The sequence below is a fragment of the Protopterus annectens genome, chromosome 11.part0 (assembly GCF_019279795.1).
Source record: "Protopterus annectens isolate FY-2018-M chromosome 11.part0, PAN1.0, whole genome shotgun sequence".
Taxonomy (NCBI): domain Eukaryota; kingdom Metazoa; phylum Chordata; order Ceratodontiformes; family Protopteridae; genus Protopterus; species Protopterus annectens.
Window position 1 is genome coordinate 1,545,503,451 of NC_056745.1, and position 23,153 is coordinate 1,545,526,603.

General features: G+C 43.3%; 1 protein-coding gene across 2 annotated transcripts in view; it reads right to left on the minus strand.

Annotated features, from left to right (window-relative positions):
* Window positions 1-23,153, minus strand: part of FBH1 (F-box DNA helicase 1) — a 1,264,666-nt gene that overhangs the window by 38,836 nt on the left and 1,202,677 nt on the right. For both annotated transcript variants that reach the window (XM_044088820.1, XM_044088821.1), the window contains one exon: window positions 5,521-5,627. In XM_044088820.1, the coding sequence (XP_043944755.1) occupies window positions 5,521-5,627 (107 nt within the window). The remainder of the gene's footprint in view (window positions 1-5,520; window positions 5,628-23,153) is intronic.

Genomic DNA, 23,153 nt, shown 5'->3' on the forward strand with positions numbered 1-23,153 from the left:
TGAAGCTGCAGCTTGTGAGGTACACTATATTCTTACTTAGGTGTCTATATCATTTCAGCAAATGCTTAATTGAGCAAATTGCTATTTGTCGACTAGAATTAAGCAAAAGCTCAATTAAGCGAATGCTCTCAAGTAATTTTTTTACCATGGAAACGACGTGGTTGGCCAGCATCAGGAACTTGCCCTTTTCCCCAGTGTACTGCGATCTTGGAGTTGGTATATTTAATTAGGGGGCATGTGGGAAGCATAACCATCCACATTGGGGGGTGTGGGAGGTGAAATCCCCCAATTTGTAGAGTTTTAAATTTTGTTTTCTTTGTTACAATCGGTGGGCGGGCAGCTGTTTTTTTCCTCCTGGGAAACTTTTCACTTAAGCGAGCATTCACTTAATTGAGCTTTCACTCAATTCAGTTTGACAAATAGCGATTCACTCAATTAAGCCTTTGCTGAAATGATATAGACCCCCTTAGACCATGCATACTAATTTCAGTTACCTCTTCCTTCTGTGAGATGAACGTATGCAATTTTAGCCATAAAGGCTGATAATCAAACACTGCTGGCAAACAGCTTCATCTAGAAGTGTGTGAACACTATTAATATAATGAGAACTCCAATTCCCATAATTATGTGTATACCCACAAGTTACCTATCAAAAACTACTACTCACTTTAGTTTTTCAGTTCATTAATGACAGTGGAAAATAAATGCTAAATCAAGTCATGCAAATAAGAATCAAGTTTTCCTTATCATAGCATGTCTTCTGAAACAGAAATAAATCAGGACTTTGACAGCATCATCGAATGTTGTTGACATTTAAAGTATGATTTAAACAGCCTCCCTCCATTTCCCATTTGCAACTTATTTTGCATCCCTTGCACCCCTATTTTGGCTTTTCTTAACATCTCACATTAAGGAGGCACAGTAGTAGAGCACTTAGCTTTACTGCTTCGCAGTGCTTGGTTCTTCCGTTTAGTTCCTGAGAGGGTTGCCTTCTGAAAGAAGTTTGCATTTACTTTTTATGTATGTATGGGGTTTCACCAGGAGTCAGGCATGTTCCACTTTCCTCCCACATCCCAAAAAGACATGTAGGTACATGAACTGGTAACATTCAAGCTTCCCCTTGGATGTGTGTTCAGTTTGCATGTTAGTGTCCTGCAACAGACTACTACCCTACAAAGGCTGGTTCTTGCTTTATCATGCTGTTTGCCGTGACAAGCTCTGGCTTACCTATATTTTAAGTTGGATAAAGTAGGTAATGAAGATGGATGGATAGTCAGATTAGATTCAATATGCGACTCATTACAATAAGCTCTATTATTTTTATTCACAGAACAGTGGGCAGACAACAGTGAATGATAGGAATAATTCAAATAAAGAAATCTGAGGTGAGATACGTAATTAAGATAATTACAAATAAATCTACATTTTCTGGCTTTCAACAAGCAAAAATCAAAAGTAGTTACTGAAAAAAAAAAATGACACCTTCTCCTCAGATCCTCAAAAAAGTTGTCATTCTAAGTTAAAGGAGAGGGGTCAATGGAAAAGAAATTCAAAATGATGCTATATTGATATCAATGTATGCTCAGAAATTTCAGGACTTCATCAATACAAACCTTCTAACCAGTTACTCTGCAATCCAACCAGTGATAAAATCCTAGACTTAGTGCTAATCAAAATGGGACATCTTTGTTTCTCACTGTGTCACTTCCTCCCTTGTCAAATTGGACCACAAACCTGTCACATTTATTATAAGACTGAAGCAGGAAACATCTTATAACTCAGTATTCAGAGATTTTTGCCAAGGCTAGTATTCTAAAACTGAGTGATGATCTTATCAACTTCAAAATCCTTCTCAAGCCTGATGATCACACTGCATACATGGAAACCTGTTCCACCAAATACTATGCATATGCAGATAGCTGCATAGACACACCTGTCCCCTCCAAAGTAAATGCAGCAGGAACTGTTAATTCAAAGGGCACATCATGTGTGTGCTTCAAATCTGACCATGAGAAAGCAGACAAGACTTATTAGTAAAGATGCAAACCTACCAGCAGAAAGAGTTGATCCTGACAAAACTGTGGCAAAAGGGCAAAGCATTAAAAGTTGGAGACAGAGTGTTTGTAGAAAATTAAGAGAAACAAAAGTATTCCAGCAATCAGTGAATGTCGCGAGGCAGGTGTGAGATTTAAGCTGTTGTATCCAGGTTTCTTCAGAATATTTTTTTTCCTGGAGGATGAAAGTCATTTTTGAGGCAGCACAGGCTAAAGAGGAAATGCAAAAGTCTGTCCAACAAAAATAAGCCATCAAACAGAAAGGAACACTGCACAATAACTATAGGAATCAGAGAGGACAGAAAAGATTGGGAAGAGAGATCAGATAAGCACTTCACAAGGAAACAATGGGAGGACATATGTATGGCTCCCAAATATCAAATATGCAACAAAATCTAGAAGATGTAGGATTTTTGCTGGAAGTGTTTGCACCGATACTTTTATACCCAAGCAGACTTCAAATAATTTTTCCTCGGGTACATGGCAAATGTGGAGGTTGTAATAATGAAGAAAGAGGTAACTGGGAGTATTTTTTTTTTTTTTTTTTTTAGTGTGTAATGAGTTGGCAGACTTTTAAAATTCTCTACAGAGTACTCAGTCAGGAATATTGGGCAAGTAAATGAATGTAACTAAGGAAATTATTTTATAAGCTGGGATACAGGATCTGAATTGCCATGACACAATAAGGCCTTGTCAAGTTTAATTCCAGTGGCTGCCAAAATAGCAATTACTAGAAAATGGAATTCAAAATGTAAACCAGCTAAGTAATACTTGCAGTGAATATTGTAACAGAAATAAAAGAACAGGAAGTGGAATCTTTAGAAATGGACAGGAGTAAATTACACAAAAAATGGAAATTGTAAGAACACTGCATGCAGAAAATATTTTGGAAGAGAAATGAAGTTTAAAAGAAGGTATGAATTTAATAATTTATGCAATGTCACTTAGATTATATCTATCCATCCATCCCCAATCCCTTTTTCCCATTTTTGCACATGGGGTCGGGGTGTCACTTCAGCAGTGACAATCATCTCGAACCAAGGTTTACACCACCGGGTGGCTAGCTACTATGTTGTCAGCTTTGAATAATAAGCTTTACACACTACGTATTTCTTTTTAGAAAGGAAATGACACTGAAATTTTACTCTTAGTCATGACTTTTGTTGATGCACATGGCTGAAAAAAAGCCAACCTACAACTCCATAGGTTTGGGCACCTAGCTGCCACAACACCGCCAGCCTCCCACCCTGGCCTATGTCTGGGGTTGGGAATAAGCATAATGGTTTAGATGTTTACGTCTGAGGAACAAGATACAGGGTTTGATTCTTAAATTTGGAGAAATTCGCTTGGCTTAAAATGGCCCACAACACCAGCTATCTTAGTACTTCCCTATTAAAATGTCAACTATTTACCTATCAATTTGGATATTTCCACAGCACTACACTGCATTCTTGGACAAGTACAGTATGATAAAAAAATGGAGGGAAAAGAGAAGCATAAAATAAAGTATAATAAAACAAGGAATATGCAATCTGGGTGGTGCGGAGAGGTTAACAGTAGAGAGGGAAATAGTGAGCACTAGAGTTGTGGGGGAACTTGGAGATGTGATGGGGGTACCATAGAGTCTGGGGAAATGGTGGGCAGCTAAAAGGGGTGCTTTGCCTTCCTTTGCCTAAAGCTTCACTATACCTATGGCTAGCCTGACAAGGGTTCATCCTGTTGAGAGCTATAAAGATGGGAAGTTTCAATAGCTTTACCCTTCTCAGAGATTACAGTCTCTGGATCCCCCTCATTTCTTGAAAAAGGCAGTCAAGAAGACATACCCCATCCCCATGATCTGGATGTGGTGCTCATACAAAGAAAACAAGAAATTGGGGCTAAACATGTGATGAGTAGGAGATGCTTGTATGGCAAAGGGGCATCAGTATTCATAGAAAGACCTTTCAATGGGACTAAACAGGCCTGTACTAGGCCCATGCTAGAATAATGCCACACACTCTAAGGGGGCTTATCTAGACCTCAAATACATTGCTTTAAGTCTACACCTTTATTATGTTATCAATTAAGACATAGCTGCATTTACATTAATAGAAAAGAAAAAACATAATAACATTTTCCCATTTACATACATTAGACATTACATATGCTTTCTTTCTTTGTAAAGGCTAATGTTGAGTACATTACATACATTGCTCAATTCCTACCTTCTCTTAAACCTCAATTCTCCTTCACATTATTCTGTATGAATTGTTTCCACAAATTCCATTTATTTCTTAGTAATTTGTTCCTTTCTTTTTCTAAAGATCCCTCTTCCAGTTCATGGGGCTTGGTGTAGGCAGATCCTGTGAGGCATCAAGCCCTGATGGACCTGGTGGGAGGAGCCAGGAAAAGAGAGAGTCCTTATTCCTGAGTACCACCACATACAGCTACACACAGATATAAGTCAACAGGCACCCTTACAAAATCAGGTCAACCGCGGCTATGCTCTCTGTGACTGACCAGGGAAGGGGCAGGACGTATAACACAAGATGAAGCCTCCCTTCCTCAAGATGGCTGCTGCAGGTGCACCTCTCTCAGCTCCTTCATTATCTGACAAAGAAAAGGATTATTATGAATTTACCCCCTTACCAGCTGTGTGACAATAGAAAGCACATGGGAACCAAGAGATTATCTCAAAAATTATTACAAAAGGAATTGACTTTGTCTACTGTTTCTTTAGCCTTTGGATGGTACTCAAAGAAATGCCTTGGACTGTACATGGGATCCTCCTGTTGATTCTTACAGGCACTTCCAACTACGATTCTGCATGTACTATGACAAGAAAAGTTATGCCTAGGTGGTCTAGAGAGGCTGGGGAAATAGTGAGCACTACAGTGTGTGGAGGGAACGGATGGGGTGCAGAGAAACTCCCTTTATGCCTGTTGGTGGCCAAGGTGAAGCATGGTCACTTGAAGTAGCACTTCATGATGAGCTCCTCTCCAAGACAGCAAAGATATTACATTAGCTTAACAGAAGAAAAAGAAGATAAGATTAGCTAATCCATCATTAAAGTGCATTTAATATTCTACATCTCACCACACATTTTCCCCCTCAGCCTTTCTTCACCTCTGCCATGTCCTTCTAACTGTCTGTGTGGGTTATGACTCATAATTTGGAGGTCATGTGAGCACTTAACAGGATTCATTTTTTCAAGTACTATACAAAGGGGCCCTTCTATGATAAACACCAAGACCGAGAAACCAACATTAAGTGGCAGAAAAAATTGGGACAGCTCAGTGACATCTTCCGAGTGTAGTGTCACATTACAGTGAGCAATGGCATACATCATGTGACAGCTTCCAAGAAAAAATATGTCGAACTGGAGTGTAAGGTAATAAATTCCACTGGAAACCTACCCTGGATGGTCCAATGTTTGATATAAAAATCTTCCAACAAAGTACCAATATGAAACCAAAATGCATCTTACCCCTGCCAAGGTCAAGATATATTCCAAAGATTTTGTGGGTAGAAGACATTTCTTAGCTCGAGTCACTGCAACATACAGTAAGTTCCATTCATCTTCAGGAATGCTTTCTGTAAAAAAAAAAAAAATAGTAGAAACTGACAAAGTAAAAATAAAGAAAACATTTTTAGATAATCTTCACCATTAAAGTTTAACAATTTTGTACAGGTCTAGAGGTCTTATGACTCAGCAACAGCCAATCATTTGAGTAATTTGGTTCCACACATTCAACGTACATGCCGTGCCTTTGACAGTTACTTTGTGTAATGATGGCTAGACTGAAAATTCCATTTCAGAGAGGGGTATCCTAGCTTTCAATTAGTAAAACAAAAGCATCTGGAAATGCCACCAAAATAAGCTACTCAGACATTTCAGCAGAGACTTTTCTCTAGCTAAGGAGTTGGATGAATACACAATTGCAAAAGAAGAGATGAAAAGGATGACTGATAATACTGCCCTAAGAGTTGACCCAGTGGTCAGGGATCTGGGTATGCACATAGACAGTAGCCTTACCTTCAAACACCATGTGGCTACATTGGTGAGGAAATCCTTTAATGTTGTACAACTTATAAGTAAGGGAACAACATCTGGGTCCAAAGAGGTCATTATCCCACTATACTCTTCCTTGATCAGACTAGTCATAGAGTATAATGCTTTCTTTAGTATGTACCTGACCAGGCACACGTAGCAACTAGTGCAACCTCAGAGGTTCCTTACAAAAAGAATACAAGGCGTAACAAACCTACCTTATGCAGAGCACCTTAAAGCCCTTTCCATATACTCAGTCTCCTATAGATTGCTGAGGGGTGATCTATGCCTGGCTTACAAGGCATCCGCAAACCCCACACTTATGAATGCCCTGCATATCCGTACGTCAAACAGTAGCAAAAATATAAGGTCTACAGACTTGAATTTTGTCTGTAACTTGAACAGAACATGCTGGAAAGCCAGATATGTGTCCTGGGACTGCTCTTCCTATGGAACAGTCTTCCCATCCATGTGATGCTAAGTTTGTCTATTACCCAGTTTAAGCACAACCTAGAACAGTGGATGGGGAATAGGAAATTTACACCAGGGCCTGACACCCATGTCCCTTACGGACAGAGGTAGCTTATAATGCCTGGCTCTCAATGTCCTATGTGGATACAGGGCATCATTATTCTTTCAGGAAAAACTGTCTTGGTTTATAAAGGCCCCCTTGGTCATTAGCCTAGTAACAATCTTTGAATCTATGAAGACAAAATTGCATAAGAATACAAGTAGGTATGGTGGAATGTACAAGATAACAAAGTGAATACTGAGGACCACCATAGATTTCAGAAATTAAAACATATATGTGTTACTGATAAATTCTTTGGGTAACAAGCTGCTGAAAACACCCAAGAACTGACGTAGACTTTCTGTAAAACAGAATGCCACTCAGGATTCTCTGGCTATAAAAAAAAACCAAGGAGTCTGCCCCCTAAGCAATAGATACATACCTCTCAACCTCTTGGAACTGGAAATAGAAACATAGCCAAAAATAATGATGGGACAAAGGCCCAAAATATGGAAAGATTTTAAATATTGCTCATATAAACTTAGAAGGTTGCTGCAATAACAGGATTTGTGTTAGCATGCATTTTCTGAAATGACATTTGAAACTCAAACATACATCATTACTTAGTGACTTCAATCTACAGTGATTTGCCTGAAAGGCAGAAAGTTTATGAGGAACAGACCAAAAAGATGAGGCAAAAAGTTGGACAGTCTGAAAATCTGGATAGTGAAGAAGTATGCATAGAAAGATGAGGCCACAGCAAAGACTAAAACAACCAGAGTTCAGTTAATAACCTGGACACTGGATTAGCTGTCTGGGATACACGGAAATGATGAGGCACTGCCTGTTTGCCTATATCTGGGAGAGGGAGGGTTGGGGTTGGACACAAATAACATCACTACTTGGTGGTGAAGATCACAGACATGACAAGTGTTCGCTTACTGGAGGCATATAACTTCTTAACAGATGATGTCACTTGTGGAAGTAAGAGCTCAATATACTCATCCCAAATCTACCCTTATGCACTACCAAGGCATGCAGACTGAAAGAACAGAGAAACTTAATGACTGCCATTCCCAATGGTTATCTTAATGACGGCACCATTGTGGTTGTGCTTTATTTTCCATAAAGCGGAATTAACAGGCACAGGTAATAGCTTAGATGGTCAAAAGGCAATGAAGCAAAAAGTGAGATCAGTCAGTACGTCCAAGGTACCTCTACTGGAAATTAAGGACACAATTTTTAAGCAATAACCGACAATGTGATGTGGTATATTGAAGATTTACCCACGGTTGGTGTGGTTTAATCACAGGGGCGAAGCCAGAGTGTTTAAATAAAGCCAACCGTGGGTAAATCTTCAATATACCACAACCACAGAGTCAGTTATTGCTTTTATACAATGACATTATTTAAGAAAAAAAATACTTACTTTTCTTAAATAATGTCTTTGTATAACGGCGCATTACTGTTCTTCTGCCGGTGGTGGTATACTGCTTCCTTGTGTTGATGTACTGCGCATGCGTATGGGACTTGCATTCCCACCCATACCCAGTACATCAATGCTATGAAACGGAAGCAATGGAGAAAAGAAAGTCTCCGTTGCTCCGTTTTTTTTTTTTTTTTTACTAAAATAAAATTGTTTTGGATACCTTATACCAACGGAAAAAAGTCTGGGTGACTGGACCTTTTTCCATTGGTATATTGTGGGATTTACAACAGGTACGATGGCCAGTCAGCATGCACGCTTTAGAATATTAATTGGGGGGGGGTCATTGTATAATTCAAAATAGTATATGATATATTTTTGTTGCTCAGCTCACTGCATTGGTTACATCTGCAGCAGTGCAGATGAAACACCTGCTGCAATAAGCCTACAGAGACCACACTGCAGACGTGCACCTCTTATGAAGGGGAAGAGCATACAAGGGCCTCCTGAAGCCAACAGCTCTGGAAGAAGACTGTCAGTTGCAGGGGGCCTGATCCCTTATGTGCAGATGGCTCCCATTCTTTGCTCACTCTTCTCTCACTTTGTAGGAACAAATTTGTCATAGGGTTCTTGCCACCACAGAATGAATGGGTCAGCAATGTGACAAAGAGGGTAGAGTTAAATGGACAGTAGGGATGATGCTCAGAATTATTAAAAAAGGTACACACTTTTTTATGCATATGAGCCCAACAGCATTTTAGGCTACAGATGGGTCATTATACTTTTATGATGGATTTAGAATTAGAAGTTATGTACCTACCATAACGTTCCATGTTAGTTGTCTTCTCTCGCCTTCTTTCTTGCTGGACGGGTTCGGAGCCGATCCTCGGCTCCGACTCGGCACTTGCTTTAGCTCGAGAACTCCTTTTACCAGCTCGAGGCAACCCGATATCCCATGATGCAAGGCGGAACTACCTCAGATCTCGTTTGGCAGCTAACTAACCCTGCTAAAGACTTATCCTAATATAATTAGGAACCATGGTTCCTAAAAGAAGTCCTCATAACAACGCTCCAGAGGAAGCAATCTAATAGGAACTCTCCAAGATCTGTCCAGGCCAGGGGGAAGGAGGGAGGGGCGAAGAAAGAAGGCGAGAAGACAACTAACATGGAGCGTTATGGTAGGTACATAACTTCTAAATGTTAAGTTGTCAATCTCGCCTTCATTCTTGCTGGATGGGACCGCGTCCCTAGCACCTGTATCCCGGGTGGCTCAATGGAACAGACTCTTGAGAACTGTGGAACCAAAACTGGCCCTATCTCTGGAGGCCAAATCCAACTTGTAATGAGACACAAAGGTATGAGGCGTGGCCCAAGTAGCTGCTGCACAAATAGTGTCAATGGGAAGTCTATCCTGAAAGGCTACAGAAGTGGATAGACTCCTGGTCGAATGAGCTTTTGGCTTAGAAGATAGTTGTTTGCCCCTTAGAGAGTACACATAGGAAATGGTGGAAGTCAACCATCTAGATAAGGTCACTTTAGAAACTGGAAGACCTAACCTGTTTTCTGCATAGGAGACAAACAATTGGTCTGATTTTCTAATTTGTTTAGTCCTATGCAAGTAGTACCTGAGCTGACGATGAACATCCAAAAAATGCAGCTTCTGTTCAGCTCTGTCAGAATAGTTAGGAAAGAAAACTGGTAGATCAATAGATTGGTTAATATCGGTTTGAGATACAACCTTGGGAAGAAAGGAAGGGTTAGTTCTGAGCGAAACCCTATCTTTATGAAAAACCAGATAAGGAGAACGAATACAGAGGGCCTGAATCTCAGAAGTAACAGCCAGTAAAAATATAGTCTTCCACGTCAATAACTTTAAAGAACACGTAGCAGACGGTTCGAAAGGAGGTAGAATTAGGGATGCCAACATTAAGTTTAGATCCCATTGCGGAGGAGGATGTTTCACAGGCGGTTTTAGGAGAAAAACTCCTCTTAAAAAGGCTTTGCATAACCTATGAGACATGATGTTATTGTCATGCAAGCCAACATGATACTTGGAAATAGCAGCCAGTTGTACTTTGACTGTAGATGACGAAGATCCCGAATGAAAAACCTCCGCCAGGAAATCCAAAACAGAATGTACAGGAGCGGTAAAAGGATCAATATTTCTGGCGTTTGCCCAAATCGGAAAACGTCGCCACTTGCTAGCATAAACAGTTCTAGTGGACGACTTTAAAGAAGACACTAAAATGTCTCTGACTGAGTCAGATATCATTGGTAGCCTGGCTAGGGAAGGAAGTGGAGCAACCAAGCAGTGAGGTTGAGAGAATGAATGGCCCGGTGCTGTTGACCCGACTGGTGGATCAAAAGATCCGGAACTGGGTCCAGATGCCAGGGCCGCACCAGAAGGTGATGATGTAGAGACGGAAACCAAATTTGTCGAGGCCAATATGGAGCAATGAGGATCAATTTGGCTCTCAAAACGGTGGCTTTCTGAATGACTTGTGGAATCAATGGAAAGGGAGGAAAAGCATAAAGAAGTCCCCGAGGCCAATCCTGGGTTAGAGAGTCTCTCAAGGGTTGGCCTGGAAGAGGAAATAGTGTGAAGTAATCTGGGCACTTGCTGTTTTGAGGGGTAGCGAAAAGATCGCAACAAAGGGTGCCCCACTTCAGAAAAATCTGATCCACTACAGATTGATTGAGAGACCACTCGTGAGGCATCAGAATAGATCTGCTTAGCCTGTCCGCCAATAGGTTGGACCTGCCGGGGATGTGCGTTGCTATCAGAAACCGCTGAGAAGAGATCGCCCATTGCCAAAGTCTGAAAGCTTCTCGACATAAGGGATAGGACCTGGTTCCGCCCTGTTTGTTGATGTACCAGACCACGGACATGTTGTCCGTCTGTACTGCAATAGTCCCTGTAGGAAGAAAGTCGTCGAGGGCTTGCAACGTTAAAAGCACTGCTCTCATCTCCAGGACATTTATGTGCAGGTGGTATTCTATGGGTTGCCACGTCCCGTGGACCATCCTGCCCTGATAATGCCCCCCCACCCGATCAGAGAGGCATCCGTGGTGACTGTGGCAACTGGAGGAGGGGGAACAAAGGGTCGGCCCTGATGAAGAAGAGCGGAAGATATCCACCATCGTAGATGAGCCCTGCAAGACTGTGTCACTAAGATCTCGTGTCTCATGGGCAGATCGTGGTATGACCACTGCGTGAATAACATCCACTGCAGGAGACGCATGTGGAAGCGAGCCAGTGGAAGAAGAACAATGGCTGCAGCCATTAGGCCTAGAACTTTCAAGACAAACCTGGCTTTGACCTTGTTGCTTTGTAACAGAAGCTGAACAAATTTCTGGATGTCCAGAATCCTTTGATCTGTTAGCCTGGCTAACATTTTGACGGTATTTAACTCTGCCTATAAAGGTGATAGATTGGCAAGGCAGCAGAGAGGATTTTTCAAATTTACGAAATTCCTAGACTCTTGCAAAGCTGTAGGGTGTAGTCTCTGGACCGAAGAAGCTGATGCTTGGAGGTGGCGGAGAGGAGCCAGTCGTCCAAATAAGGAAACACCTGGAATCCTCGGCGTCTCAGGTGAGCTGTGACCACTGCCATGCATTTGGTTAACACTCTGGGAGCTGAAGAGAGGCCAAAGGGCAGTGCTGTGAATTGGTAATGACTGGCTCCCAGCCGAAAGCGGAGAAACCTTCTGGAGCGTCTGTGAATCTTTATGTGATAGTACGCATCTTGAAGGTCTATAGAGCACATCCAGTTGTCCTTGCCCAGAAACGGCAGAATGGATTGCAGCGTGACCATCCGAATCTTGCCTTTTGACAGACTTGTTTAGTGTGCTTAGGTCTACTATCGGTGTCCAATCTCCCGTCGTTTTGGGGACCAGAAAGAATCTTGAGTAGAAGCCGGATCCTACTTGGTCTGCCGGCACTGTTTGGATGGCTCTTTTTTCCAGGAGTTTTGAAACTTCCTGTCTTGCCAAATCCCTTTGACCAGGTGAGATGTCTGGAAGGGATTGTAGAGGTACGGGAAACCTTTCGAAGGGGATTTTGTAACCCTCGGATATGATCGACTGTACCCACTTCTCTCGTGATAGGGATTGCCAGGCTACTGGGTACAGCGAAATTCTTCCCCCGACTGCCTCCAAGGGTGGACAGTCGGGCAACACCTCAGGGATGCTGAAAGGGCTTCTCAGGAAGAGACTCCCTGTTGCCCTGGTTCTGAGGACCCCCCCTGCTTCTAGGGCGGCGTCTATTATTGTCACCCCCTCTGCCTCTGGGGGTAAACTGACCACGTGTGTCCGGTGTCGCTCCTTGGGCTTTACTGAACCACATCTTCCCCCCCTTCTGACCCTTGGGATATGGTCTAGAAGGAGTGGAAAACTGGACTCCAACGGCAGAAAGAGTTTTACCGTCCTGTTCACATCTGGTCAAAGTGCCTTCACCTGAAGTCCGAACAAAGCCGAACCGTCAAAGGGGGTGTTGGTGAAGGACGCCTTAAAGGGGTCCGCAAAATTACACAGCCGCATCCAGGCTTGGCGTCTAAGAGCAACACCTGTGCCTGCGGCCCTGCTCGTTCCATCGGCTGCATAAGATATGAGCCGCATGGAGGAGTTAGATATAGAATTCAGGATAGCAAGCTGAGAGGCAATCTTTTCCTGAGCTCCAGCAGCCGAAGGATCCTGGACTACTTCTCCCAGTTCCTTGAGAATATCTCGTTGAAGCCTGGTGAAGTGACAAAGGTAATTCAGCGAACGCATAGCAAAGGTCGCTGAAGAAAACATCCGCTTTCCATACCTGTCCATGGTCCTAGAATCCTTATTAGGAGGATGGACAGGTACTGAAGGATCCGCCAGTTCCTTCTTAGTGGCCGCCGCCACCACCATAGCATCCACAGAGACACCTTTGGACAGGAACTGTTTGTCCGAAGGGGCCGTGATGAACTTGGATGGTCTCCTGGGGACAGGTTCCACAGAATCTGGAGCCACGCCTTCCGAGCCACTACCTGCATGAGTGGGTCGAAGGCGGAGACACCCAGGAGGTGGAGGGTCGGGATCCAAAGCCTCCAGGTATACCGACTCATCCTCGGAGGGGTCAATGGAGGGCCAATTCCCCCTCTGTTTGAGGAGCTCAAGGATGTCTGAAAATGAGACATCCTCAGAGGGGGACCGTGGGGAACCCTCCGACTCATCTAAGTCGGTATCAGATGTAGTAGACTCAGGGGAGTCTGTGTGTTTCCTCTTACACGCCCTCTTCCGAGGGGTTACCCTGCAGGGGCAGGAGAAACCTCGGAAGAGGAGGAAATTCCCAGTGGGGAAACCTGGGGCGATGGATCCCTGGGCCTGAGAGCAAGAGGCTGGCAAGAGGCATCTGCAGGCACTGATGAGGGAGGAGCTAGAGGGATAGACCGTTGACCAGGCTCAGAGGCCAGGACACTCCTCATCACCTCAAAGGCTCATCTCCCCGGGAGACCTGAACACACCCGCCCAAGAAACAGGAATGGTCGGCTCCAAGGAGAGAGAAGGCTCCGAGGCCGATGTCGGCGCCGAGCTTACCAAAGCGAAGCCCGAGAGGGAGAGCGGGTCGGACAAGGGTCCGATGCCACTAGCCCCTCGAGCCGACAGTGGAAACCCGACGACCGGATCCTCCAAGGAAGGTCTCAAGGAGGAGATCGGAGCCGAAGATGACGGAGCCGAAGGATGTATCGGCTCCGCATCAAACAGTCGCTGTCCCAAGAAGCTCCGGCTCCGAACTCTGGTGTGGAGTCGGAGGAGGAATCTCAAGAATCGGGCTATAGCGAAGTCTGTTGAGACGGGCTATGGAGCATTTGGGCCAGTGCCTGAGATTTCAACAGCCTGCTTACCACCCTCTCCAAATCGTGGTCAGACAGCCTGGAAGATCTCGAAGATCGGCTCCCATGGCTCCGCTCCGACAAAGAGGAGACCCGGAGCCGAGTGAATACTTAGTATCGAAGGGGACCGGATCTCTACGGGTCGGAGCCATCGGAGCCGAAGTCCCTTGAACCCAGATGGAGCCGAGGATCTCGCCCGATGCTGGATAAAGTGTCGGCTCCAGCCGGAGCCGACAAGGCAACAGTAGTCAGGGTATCGGAGCCGGCCAGCACCGAACCCACTACTCTAGCCGAAGAAGTATCGGCTCCAGCCGGAGCCGATATCGGCTCCGACGGAGCCGGAGCCACCGGAGGAGGCTTGGACACTGTAGCCTGAGCCTTCGGTGGCTTAAGAGGTTTTCCTGCCCCTAGCTTAGGAGGAGAACCTTCAGGTTTTAATAAACCTCGGAGGATTAATTTGTTCCTCCTTTCCTGCAGGACTCTCTGGCTAAAGGCATGACACAACGCACAGGAGTCCTGCAGGTGCAAAGGCCCCAGGCAATACACACAAGAAGTGTGACCGTCTGTCAGGGACATTTTCTGACAGCACTGGTCACACTTCTTGAAGCCTGAGACCTTGCCTTCCCTAGACATCCTAAAAAGGATAGACACAAACAGTCCCCACAAACACACAACTTAATCCCTACACAGACACACAGGAAGGGAATAACTTGGGGAACTAGGCCTGACTAAACTTTAACTGAAAAAACTATTTTTAAAAGTTCAAAAGGAAGGGAATAGGGTGGGCTGTACTAAGTACAGGCTAACCTAACACTAAAGGGAAAAAATAAACCCCTAACTAAACTTTTTCTTCTTTAACAAGAAAAAACTTACCTCAGCTGGCAAAGGAGACCTCTTTCGCTAAGCGGCAAACGAGATCGGGGTAGTTCCGCCTTGCATCATGGGATATAGGGTTGCCTCGAGCTGGTAAAAGGAGTTCTCGAGCTAAAGCAAGTGCCGAGTCGGAGCCGAGGATCGGCTCCAAACCCGTCCAGCAAGAATGAAGGCGAGATTGACAACTTAACATCAAACTTGTTAGCTTCTGTAGTACCACGTGAACAATTACTGCACATGGATACAAAAATGCACCAAAGACTGCCTTTACGGATATCAAATCACATACACACCTGGCAAAATATACAGCAGGAAAAAATAGTGAACTATCACTATAAGTGGAGTACCTTATATAGCCATGACTTTGGTGTAATTTGAATTACTGTTGATACCTGTATCTAGTAACATGAGACTCATACAGTGATAATATTTTCATTTCCACGTTAACACTTAATGATTATTGAAAAGTATACTTACAGAAATGCCATATTAGGTGTCACAAAACTGCCAGCTTAGGCGTCCACAACTGAATGATGTGAGCTAGCAATGATGGTAACTGCTAGCAATAAAACAAACTGTAATGCATTTAACTCAAGTGCTAAAAGACATACTGTTTAAGTGTTTATTAGTAATTATTTCCATCTAAATTTCAGCTACATGAAGGAATAAATGACGAATGCCATTTCATTTAAAGCCATAACATATAAAACATGTACAATGAATCTCAATCAACTTGCTTCCAATTTAACATCATGACTACCTGCTGCCATTTATACCAGACTTCAGCCACTAAGACCACCACCTGAAAATACTCTAGGGACATGGAGGAACTTTAAAAGCCTCTACCAAGAACAATGCATGACTAGAACAAAATAGAGGGACTGAAGACCCCACAAAACAAGATGGCAGAAGTGTCCCAAGGAGAAACCACCCTCCAGGCTCAAAGCAAGAGCAGAGAAGGAGAAGAGTGGGAAACAAGCCAAAAACCTGACAAAAATCATGCCATTATGATAAGGGGTGAGGATTGCTACCTTCTCCTATGCACGGGGACAGCATCTGCTGTGCCTACAGGAGTAATTCCACTGGCCTGTTCCAAAAATTTGGTTACATCCCAGACCCATGGATGAAAAGAGATGGGAGCAGGAACCGACTTTCTATCAGTGTGAAGCACAGCTGTTCATTAATCCAATTCAAGTGCAACTTGGACCACTGGATCAGTATCAGAAAATTAATCCGGTCTAGCACCTAATTTTCTAGAAGAAACATGCAGCCTGTAAACACTACTTGGACCAGTGGATCAGTATTTGAAATTTACCACTGTCTATACCTAAGTTTCTAGAAGAAAGAGACAGCCTGTAAATGCTTAACCACCAATCCCCAAAGCCTACATGTACCCTATAAAACAGCCATAGGGTATCCAAACTTATCTGATATATTTTGGAAGTCTAGCTAGGCTTACAAGGCCCCATAGGGTCATTAGTCTAGTAATTACCTACAAACCTATGACCGAATGAGGGGATAACCGAGGAGGCTCAGCCCCAATACAATTGAACTCACAAAATATGATTTACCTAATTAGGATGAACAAGTACAGCTTTTTCCTGGGACAACAACATGAGAGCAGCAGCAAATACTGCCCTTGTCCCAAGACTGGACATTCAATTTACTGTGTCTGGCACAAATGTGAACGGAGATACAAGTGACAGCCTGGGGTTGGGGGTTGACATAATAGTTAAGATGTTTACCTCACAGACAAGAGGTACAGGGTTTGATTCTCACCAAGGGGAATTGGCTAAACTTAAAATGGTCCACAAGGGTAGTTAGCCTAATACTTACTTATGAACCTCTATATTTTAAGCAGAAATATTCATGGAAAAGTTGAAGGCTACAGCAGTGGCTGTTGATCTGGCAGAATAAGCAAGCTCCAGCTTCTCCAAAGACTCATTATACTAGTCATAAAACACAATGCATTTGTCAAAACATTTGAAAAGATTTTCTTTGTAAACTGCCAGCCTTGCCATCCCGCCCTAAAAGATACAAACTCCTTGTCAGCTTAATTCCCTAGTCTACTTTCCTCAGTGCAACACATGAGGACTACAACAACCTCAGCATGCAGAAGTCTTTCACCTTACTTTTCTAGTTTTGGTAAGGAAACTAGTAACAGGAAAGATCAGTCAAAAAAAAATGCTGACATTATTTCAGGCAAAAAAAAAAAAAATTCCATCCATTAGGACAGATTTTGTGAAAAACTGTTAGGTTCCTTAGTAACAAAGGTCTGCAAATCTGAATTTTTTTTTTGATGAAAGAACTACTATGATGATGTTTTCACTTAGACATTTCAGTCAGTTCTGCTGTGAAAATGAGTTAAACAGGGCTAAAAGTCAACTTCTCATGCTTAACAGTCAGATGTTATACAGGTAAAACAGGACATCTTTGACGTAGTAAATGGGCTCCAGTTTACAACTTGTTTCCTAGTTGTATGGGTGGTAATAGCAGTACAAAAAGGCAAACCGAACTTTCAGTGAAGAATTACCTAGCCTGCAATTAGAAATGGCAAAATACTGAAATATCTCCAGCACAGATGTAGCATGAGGATTGGTGCTATTGTCTTTGTTCCGCGCACAAAAATTAGTGACATTTAGATTAGGTCTTTACGATGATAACTTCTAAAGCATGCTTAATATCAAAAAATGAAATCAACCTGAGATGTTCCATGCTGTGTGAAGACCACTCTATTTTGCTGCTGGATTAAAAGATTCACAAAAAGCAGAAAGGACAAACTGAGTCACAGACATGTAATCAAGAATGAATTGTGCTTGCCTTGGTCAGTAAGGATCTATGAAAACCAAACTTGCTTCCTCTCTCTGCACCTTTAGAAACAACTGTTTGTTTACTGTTAAAAGTGTATTAATTCTGGTTTAAGCACTTGGGCTTCAGGCCAGTTATTTTACATTAACAGGGTTCGTGGTCTGCACTCTTGTGGGAGGAGAGGCTGGACTCTGCCCTTCTGAGCTGGGAATTTCTGGTTAAAGGCTTATAGTGCCTGCATATTTGAGCTGCTTCTTACTGAAATTGGTACACCGTGTTTGCTGTAGCATAGACTAGATCCAGGCCTGCTGAATCTAGCTTTGTTTGTATAACTTGCGCACTAATCCAGGCATTCTTTAAAGTATTGAATTGTATTTATATTACTGCTTGGTAGTAACTTGATTAAAGTGTAGCTATCATTCTAAGTCTTTTGGATTAAGCACTTGGGCTTCAGACCAGTTGTTTTACATTAGGAAGGTTTGTGGCCTGCACTGTGGTGGCAGGACAGGTAGCTTACATCCTTCTAAGTTGGGAACTGCTGATTGAGGGCTCAGTGTCTGTTATTCTAAAAGTGTATTAGTTCTGGTTTAAGCACTTGGGCTTCAGGCCAGTTATTTTACATTAAGAAGGTTCGTGGTCTGCACTCCTGTGGGAGGAGAGGCTGGACTCTGCCCTTCTGAGCTGGGAATTTCTGGTTAAAGGCTTATAGTGCCTGCATATTTGAACTGTTTCTTACTGAAATTGGTACACCTTATTTGCTGTAGCATAGACTAGATCCAGGCCTGCTGAATCTAGCTTTGTTTGTATGCTTGTTGTTTGTTTGCTTGTTATTTCCCTGAAATGCTAATTCCACCTAAAACGCGGCTTTTCAACGCTTCTGTGGATCCCTAGTGATATCTGCATTGCTTACTGTACTTATTTCCTTGTTTCACTTGAAAGAAAGTTACTGTTTGTCGTTTTTGCATTTAAGTTACCTGTAACACATTGCATTTAAGTTACCTGGCACTTGCTCACTAAAGCAATTATATAAGTCAGCACTAAAAAATTAAAAGCACTACACCCTCACAAACTCCCCTTGAGTACCTTGTTCCCCACTGGCCCTGTTTTTCAATTATAAAGGAATTCCCAATACTATTTTAGCATGTCCAAAGGTCAGTTTGTCAATCTCCTCTCCGGTCCAGCTGGTGCATCTGGGAATCTTGAGGCAATGTTACAACCCTCTCCTCCTCCCAATAAATTCCAACACATGTGAGAGATGCAACCATATAGCCAAACTGGAGGCTAAGCTCTCTCAACTCAGTACTGGCGTAACCAGTCAGGAAGAGAAGGAAACCACACTCACTACAATTCCAGTCTCACATAGACCTACCACGACAGCAAACCAAACACATAAACACACAAAAACATACTCGGAGGCTCTAAATAAAAATCTGCCTAAGCAGCAGAGACCTCCAAAGCAGACACCCAAGCAACCGTTACCCCAAAACAAAACACATAGCTCACAAAGCCAGTGTGCCAAACAGTCACAGCCCTTAAGGCTAAACAACACACCTGATACACTTGTAATAGGTGACTCTACCGTCAGGCACACTGATGTCCTGCTCACCAGGCTGAACAAGGAGAAGGTCATGGTGAGCTGCCTGTCGGGCGCTAGGATCCGCCACATAACACAAGCACTCAGGTCACTCCAAGGCAAGTACAAATATGACTCAGTCATTGTCCATGCTGGTGTGAATGACCTGAGACGTACCTCCCTGGACTACATGAAAAGAGACATAGAGGAGCTCTCTGAGCATGTAACCCAGGCTGGTATGATCCTGACCTTGAGTAGCATCTTAGCCTCACCAAGAATGATGCCACAATATGAAGACAAGATGATCAATTTCAACAACTGGCTTAAGTATTGGTGTCATTCAAAGGGGATCCAATGCCTGTCAGTCTGGGATGACATGCTCGACAAGCCACAATGCTTCGCTAGGGACGGCTTGCACCTGTCACCCCTGGGCTTTCGGATATTGGCAAAGGCTCTTGCTACCCCCATAGTGCCTTTTAGGAAGGCTCAAAAGACAAACCCACCTCCATAGGTATCACAAGGGATAAGAAACTAAGAGTAATGCTACTCAACGCCAGAAGTCTAAACCTCAAGATGCATGGACTCGAAACTCTCCTTAGCATGGAGAACATCGATATCTGTGCAGTAACAGAAACCTGGTTCAAGGCTCCCGAGAGCACCCCAGCACTACCAGGTTATACCTCATACCATGCTTTTCGGCCCCAAAACTTGGACCGAACCACAAAAGAAGTGGGAGTATCAATATTCATCAAAGATACCCACACCTCCAGGTTGGTGGCACAGCACAAAGCATCAGAGACTATCCATGTGCAACTAACAGTGGGTAAAACTGCCTTCCAGTTTATAGCCTGCTACAGACCACCCTCCCAAACCCAGGATCCCCACTCGGCCTTCCTGAGAACACTGGAAAATATGAAGGTCTCTCCAAACACCATTATGTTGGGTGACTTCAACTACCCAAACATAGACTGGGAGCATTACTCTAGCTCCAACACCCTAGCCCAAAGGTTCCTAGAATTTATAAACTCAAATGCTATGGAACAACTTGTTACCACTCCCACAAGAGGGGACAACAAGAGGGGAAAACATACTGGACCTGATCATCACCAACATGGAGACTCCAGACCAGAAGTGTATCCCTCACTGGTAAGATCAGACCATAAACTAATCTCACTGGATATTCACATCCCCACCCCACCCCCTGCCCAGAAAACCACAGTGAAAAACTTCTCTAAAGCAAATTTCACACTCCTCAAAACCGAGGTGGGATCCTTCAAAGCCCCCGGGCCTGTGGAAAATATGGCCCAGACCGCAGAATCCTTTATAAACGCATTCTATGAACACCTTCAGGAATGCATGGATCATGCAATCCGAAATAAAACCAAGACCCAGTCCTCCAAAGGCAGACGTCCTGTCTGGTGAACCCCAGCCATAAACAAACTATACAATAAAAGGAGGAAGCTACTACATGATAGAGCAAAATCCCAAAAAGGGAAGGCATCTCTGATCAGTATTAGCAAAAAACTACGGGCACTCATAAAATCATCTAAGGCCAGCTTCGAGAGAAAAATTACACAGGACGCTAAGGATAATCACAAGGCTTTCTTTAGTTATGTTAGGAACCTCGGTGGAAATTCCAAGATATGCTCAGAATTAGTCCAAAATGACAAAAAATACACCGAACCCACAGACATTGCCAACATCCTAGCTGACAGGTTCAGAGCAACACCACCACCAAAATGGCAAATATCTATCCTAGCAGAGTGCTGCCCCCCCATCTCAGATGCTCAGGTAAGAGTCACCCTCTCCAAAGCACAAAACACAGCATCAATGGGACCAGACAGTGTCCCGGGCTGCTTCCTACATGAACTCCAAGAAGAGCTAAACCCAAACATAAAATTACTGTTCAATCTCAGCCTTACTACAGGATATGTACCCAAAGAGTGGCGTACAGCAACAGTGGTCCCTCTCCACAAAGGTGGTGCCTCAACGGATTCTGGAAACTATCACCCCATAAGCCTGACTAGCTTGGTCTGCAAAGCTATGGAAAGGATCATCATGGACCTCATAAATAAAGATATTGGGGACCTACAGACACTGGATCCTACCCAGTTCGGCTTTGTTAAGGGCAGATCCTGCCTCTTAAACCTGGTTGATTTCTTTGAATCAGTCACCAAGGCCATTGACGAGGGGAAGGTGGTCCACACAGCCTACCTGGACCTCGCAAAAGCCTTCTATACAATATCCCACTTGGGCATTATAGATAAGCTCTCCAGCTTAAATATAAACCCCTATGTCACTAGATGGTTTGCAAACTGGCTCAAGGACAGAACTCACATGGTTAGAATTGCTGGAGCCATGTCAGACTCAAACCAGTTACAAGTGGCGTCCCACAAGGCTCAGTCCTGGGACCTCTCTTGTTCGGTATATATTTCTCGGAGGTACAGGCCAACACGGAAGGACTGTGGTTGACCAAGTTCACAGATGACTGCAAACTGGGTGTCATAATCAACTCTCCAGCTGACACAAGCATCCTCCAAAAGGGCCTCATAGAAACAGACAACTGGTGCCAGAGCCATGGCCTCAAGCTAAATGCCAAAAAGTGTATAGTCATCCCCTTTGGCAAAAACAAAATGCCCACAAATTACCACATAGGTGGTAATCCATTAAGTACAGAAGAAGTAATTAGGGACCTGGGGACTCAAGTTGATAGCAATCTCTCATTTGACAACCACGTGGCCAAAGTGGTTAGAAAAACATTTTATAATGCCCACCTAATCATGAAGGGATTCACATCTAGATCAGGGGAGGTCATCGTGCCTCTTTACTCATCCCTCATCAGGCCCATAATTGAGTACAATGCCCCTTTTGGGATGTACCTTACCAGACATCTGCAGCAACTGGAAAGACCCCAAAAGTACCTCACCAAGACGATCAAAGGGCTCAAACAGATGCCATATGGTGCCCGGTTAAAGAAACTCCAGCTCTACTCAGTGGCATACCGCCTGCTCAGAGGCGATCTGTGCCTGACGTATAAAGCCATGTCCAACCCAGAATTAATGGACATGCTGCACCTCAGAAAATCTAAATCCCATCAAGCTACGTGCTCGAGAGACTTGAACCTCAGCACTGAAATAAATAGGACATGCTGGAGGGACAGATTCATAACCCAGAAGCTCCCTTCACTCTGGAATAAAATCCTAGTCCAGGTTAGGCAGAGTCCCTCACTGACTCTCTTCAAGAGGAATCTTCATGAGTGGATGGGAGATCGTAGGTTTACCCCGGGTATCACTTCTGTGTCACTGTTAGACAGAGGCACAGTATACTAACCTCGAAAAAGGGCATAGCAAAATTAATTTAAAATGGGTGGCAAAAGCCAAACACACTCTGGCTAGGCTTATAAATGCCCTAGGGCAGATAGCCTAGTATGAACCTATGAACCTGAGAATATGAATTACAGACCTAAATTCCAGAAGATGAATGCAATCAAAACCCAAACTTTCTTGTGAGGATATAATGGAACAAAACAATGGCAACTGATGATTTTGATGAACTGCACACAGATTCCCAGTGGAAGATGATACATTTTGGTGTCTATTTGAAAATGTTGTCTTATCTCCACTTGTGTGTGTAAATATTCACTCATCAAGTCTGCCAGGGTCTTGTGACTGCTTGAGATGCAAAATGTCTGAAAAAATGTTTATCAGAAGTACTTTGTCCGGGGCGTGGCCAAGGATGAACACAGGATAGCAGCAGATTTCTTCAGCTCCACCAATTTCATTACACTGACAGGAATTAATTACTTAAAAAATTAATTTTTGAAGTAATTTTCTTTCTAAATATGTTTGTTTTATATAGTTCTTGAACTATATCTAAAAAAGAAAGGAAATCTTAATAATATTCCTGTCAGAAATCACTTTGGAAATTTTCCTGTCAGTTTATCAGTCTGAAATGAGTTCCAGTAAGACAAATTCTCAAGACTCCAGCATCAAGAAAGAACTTCAGTGTCTGATAATTA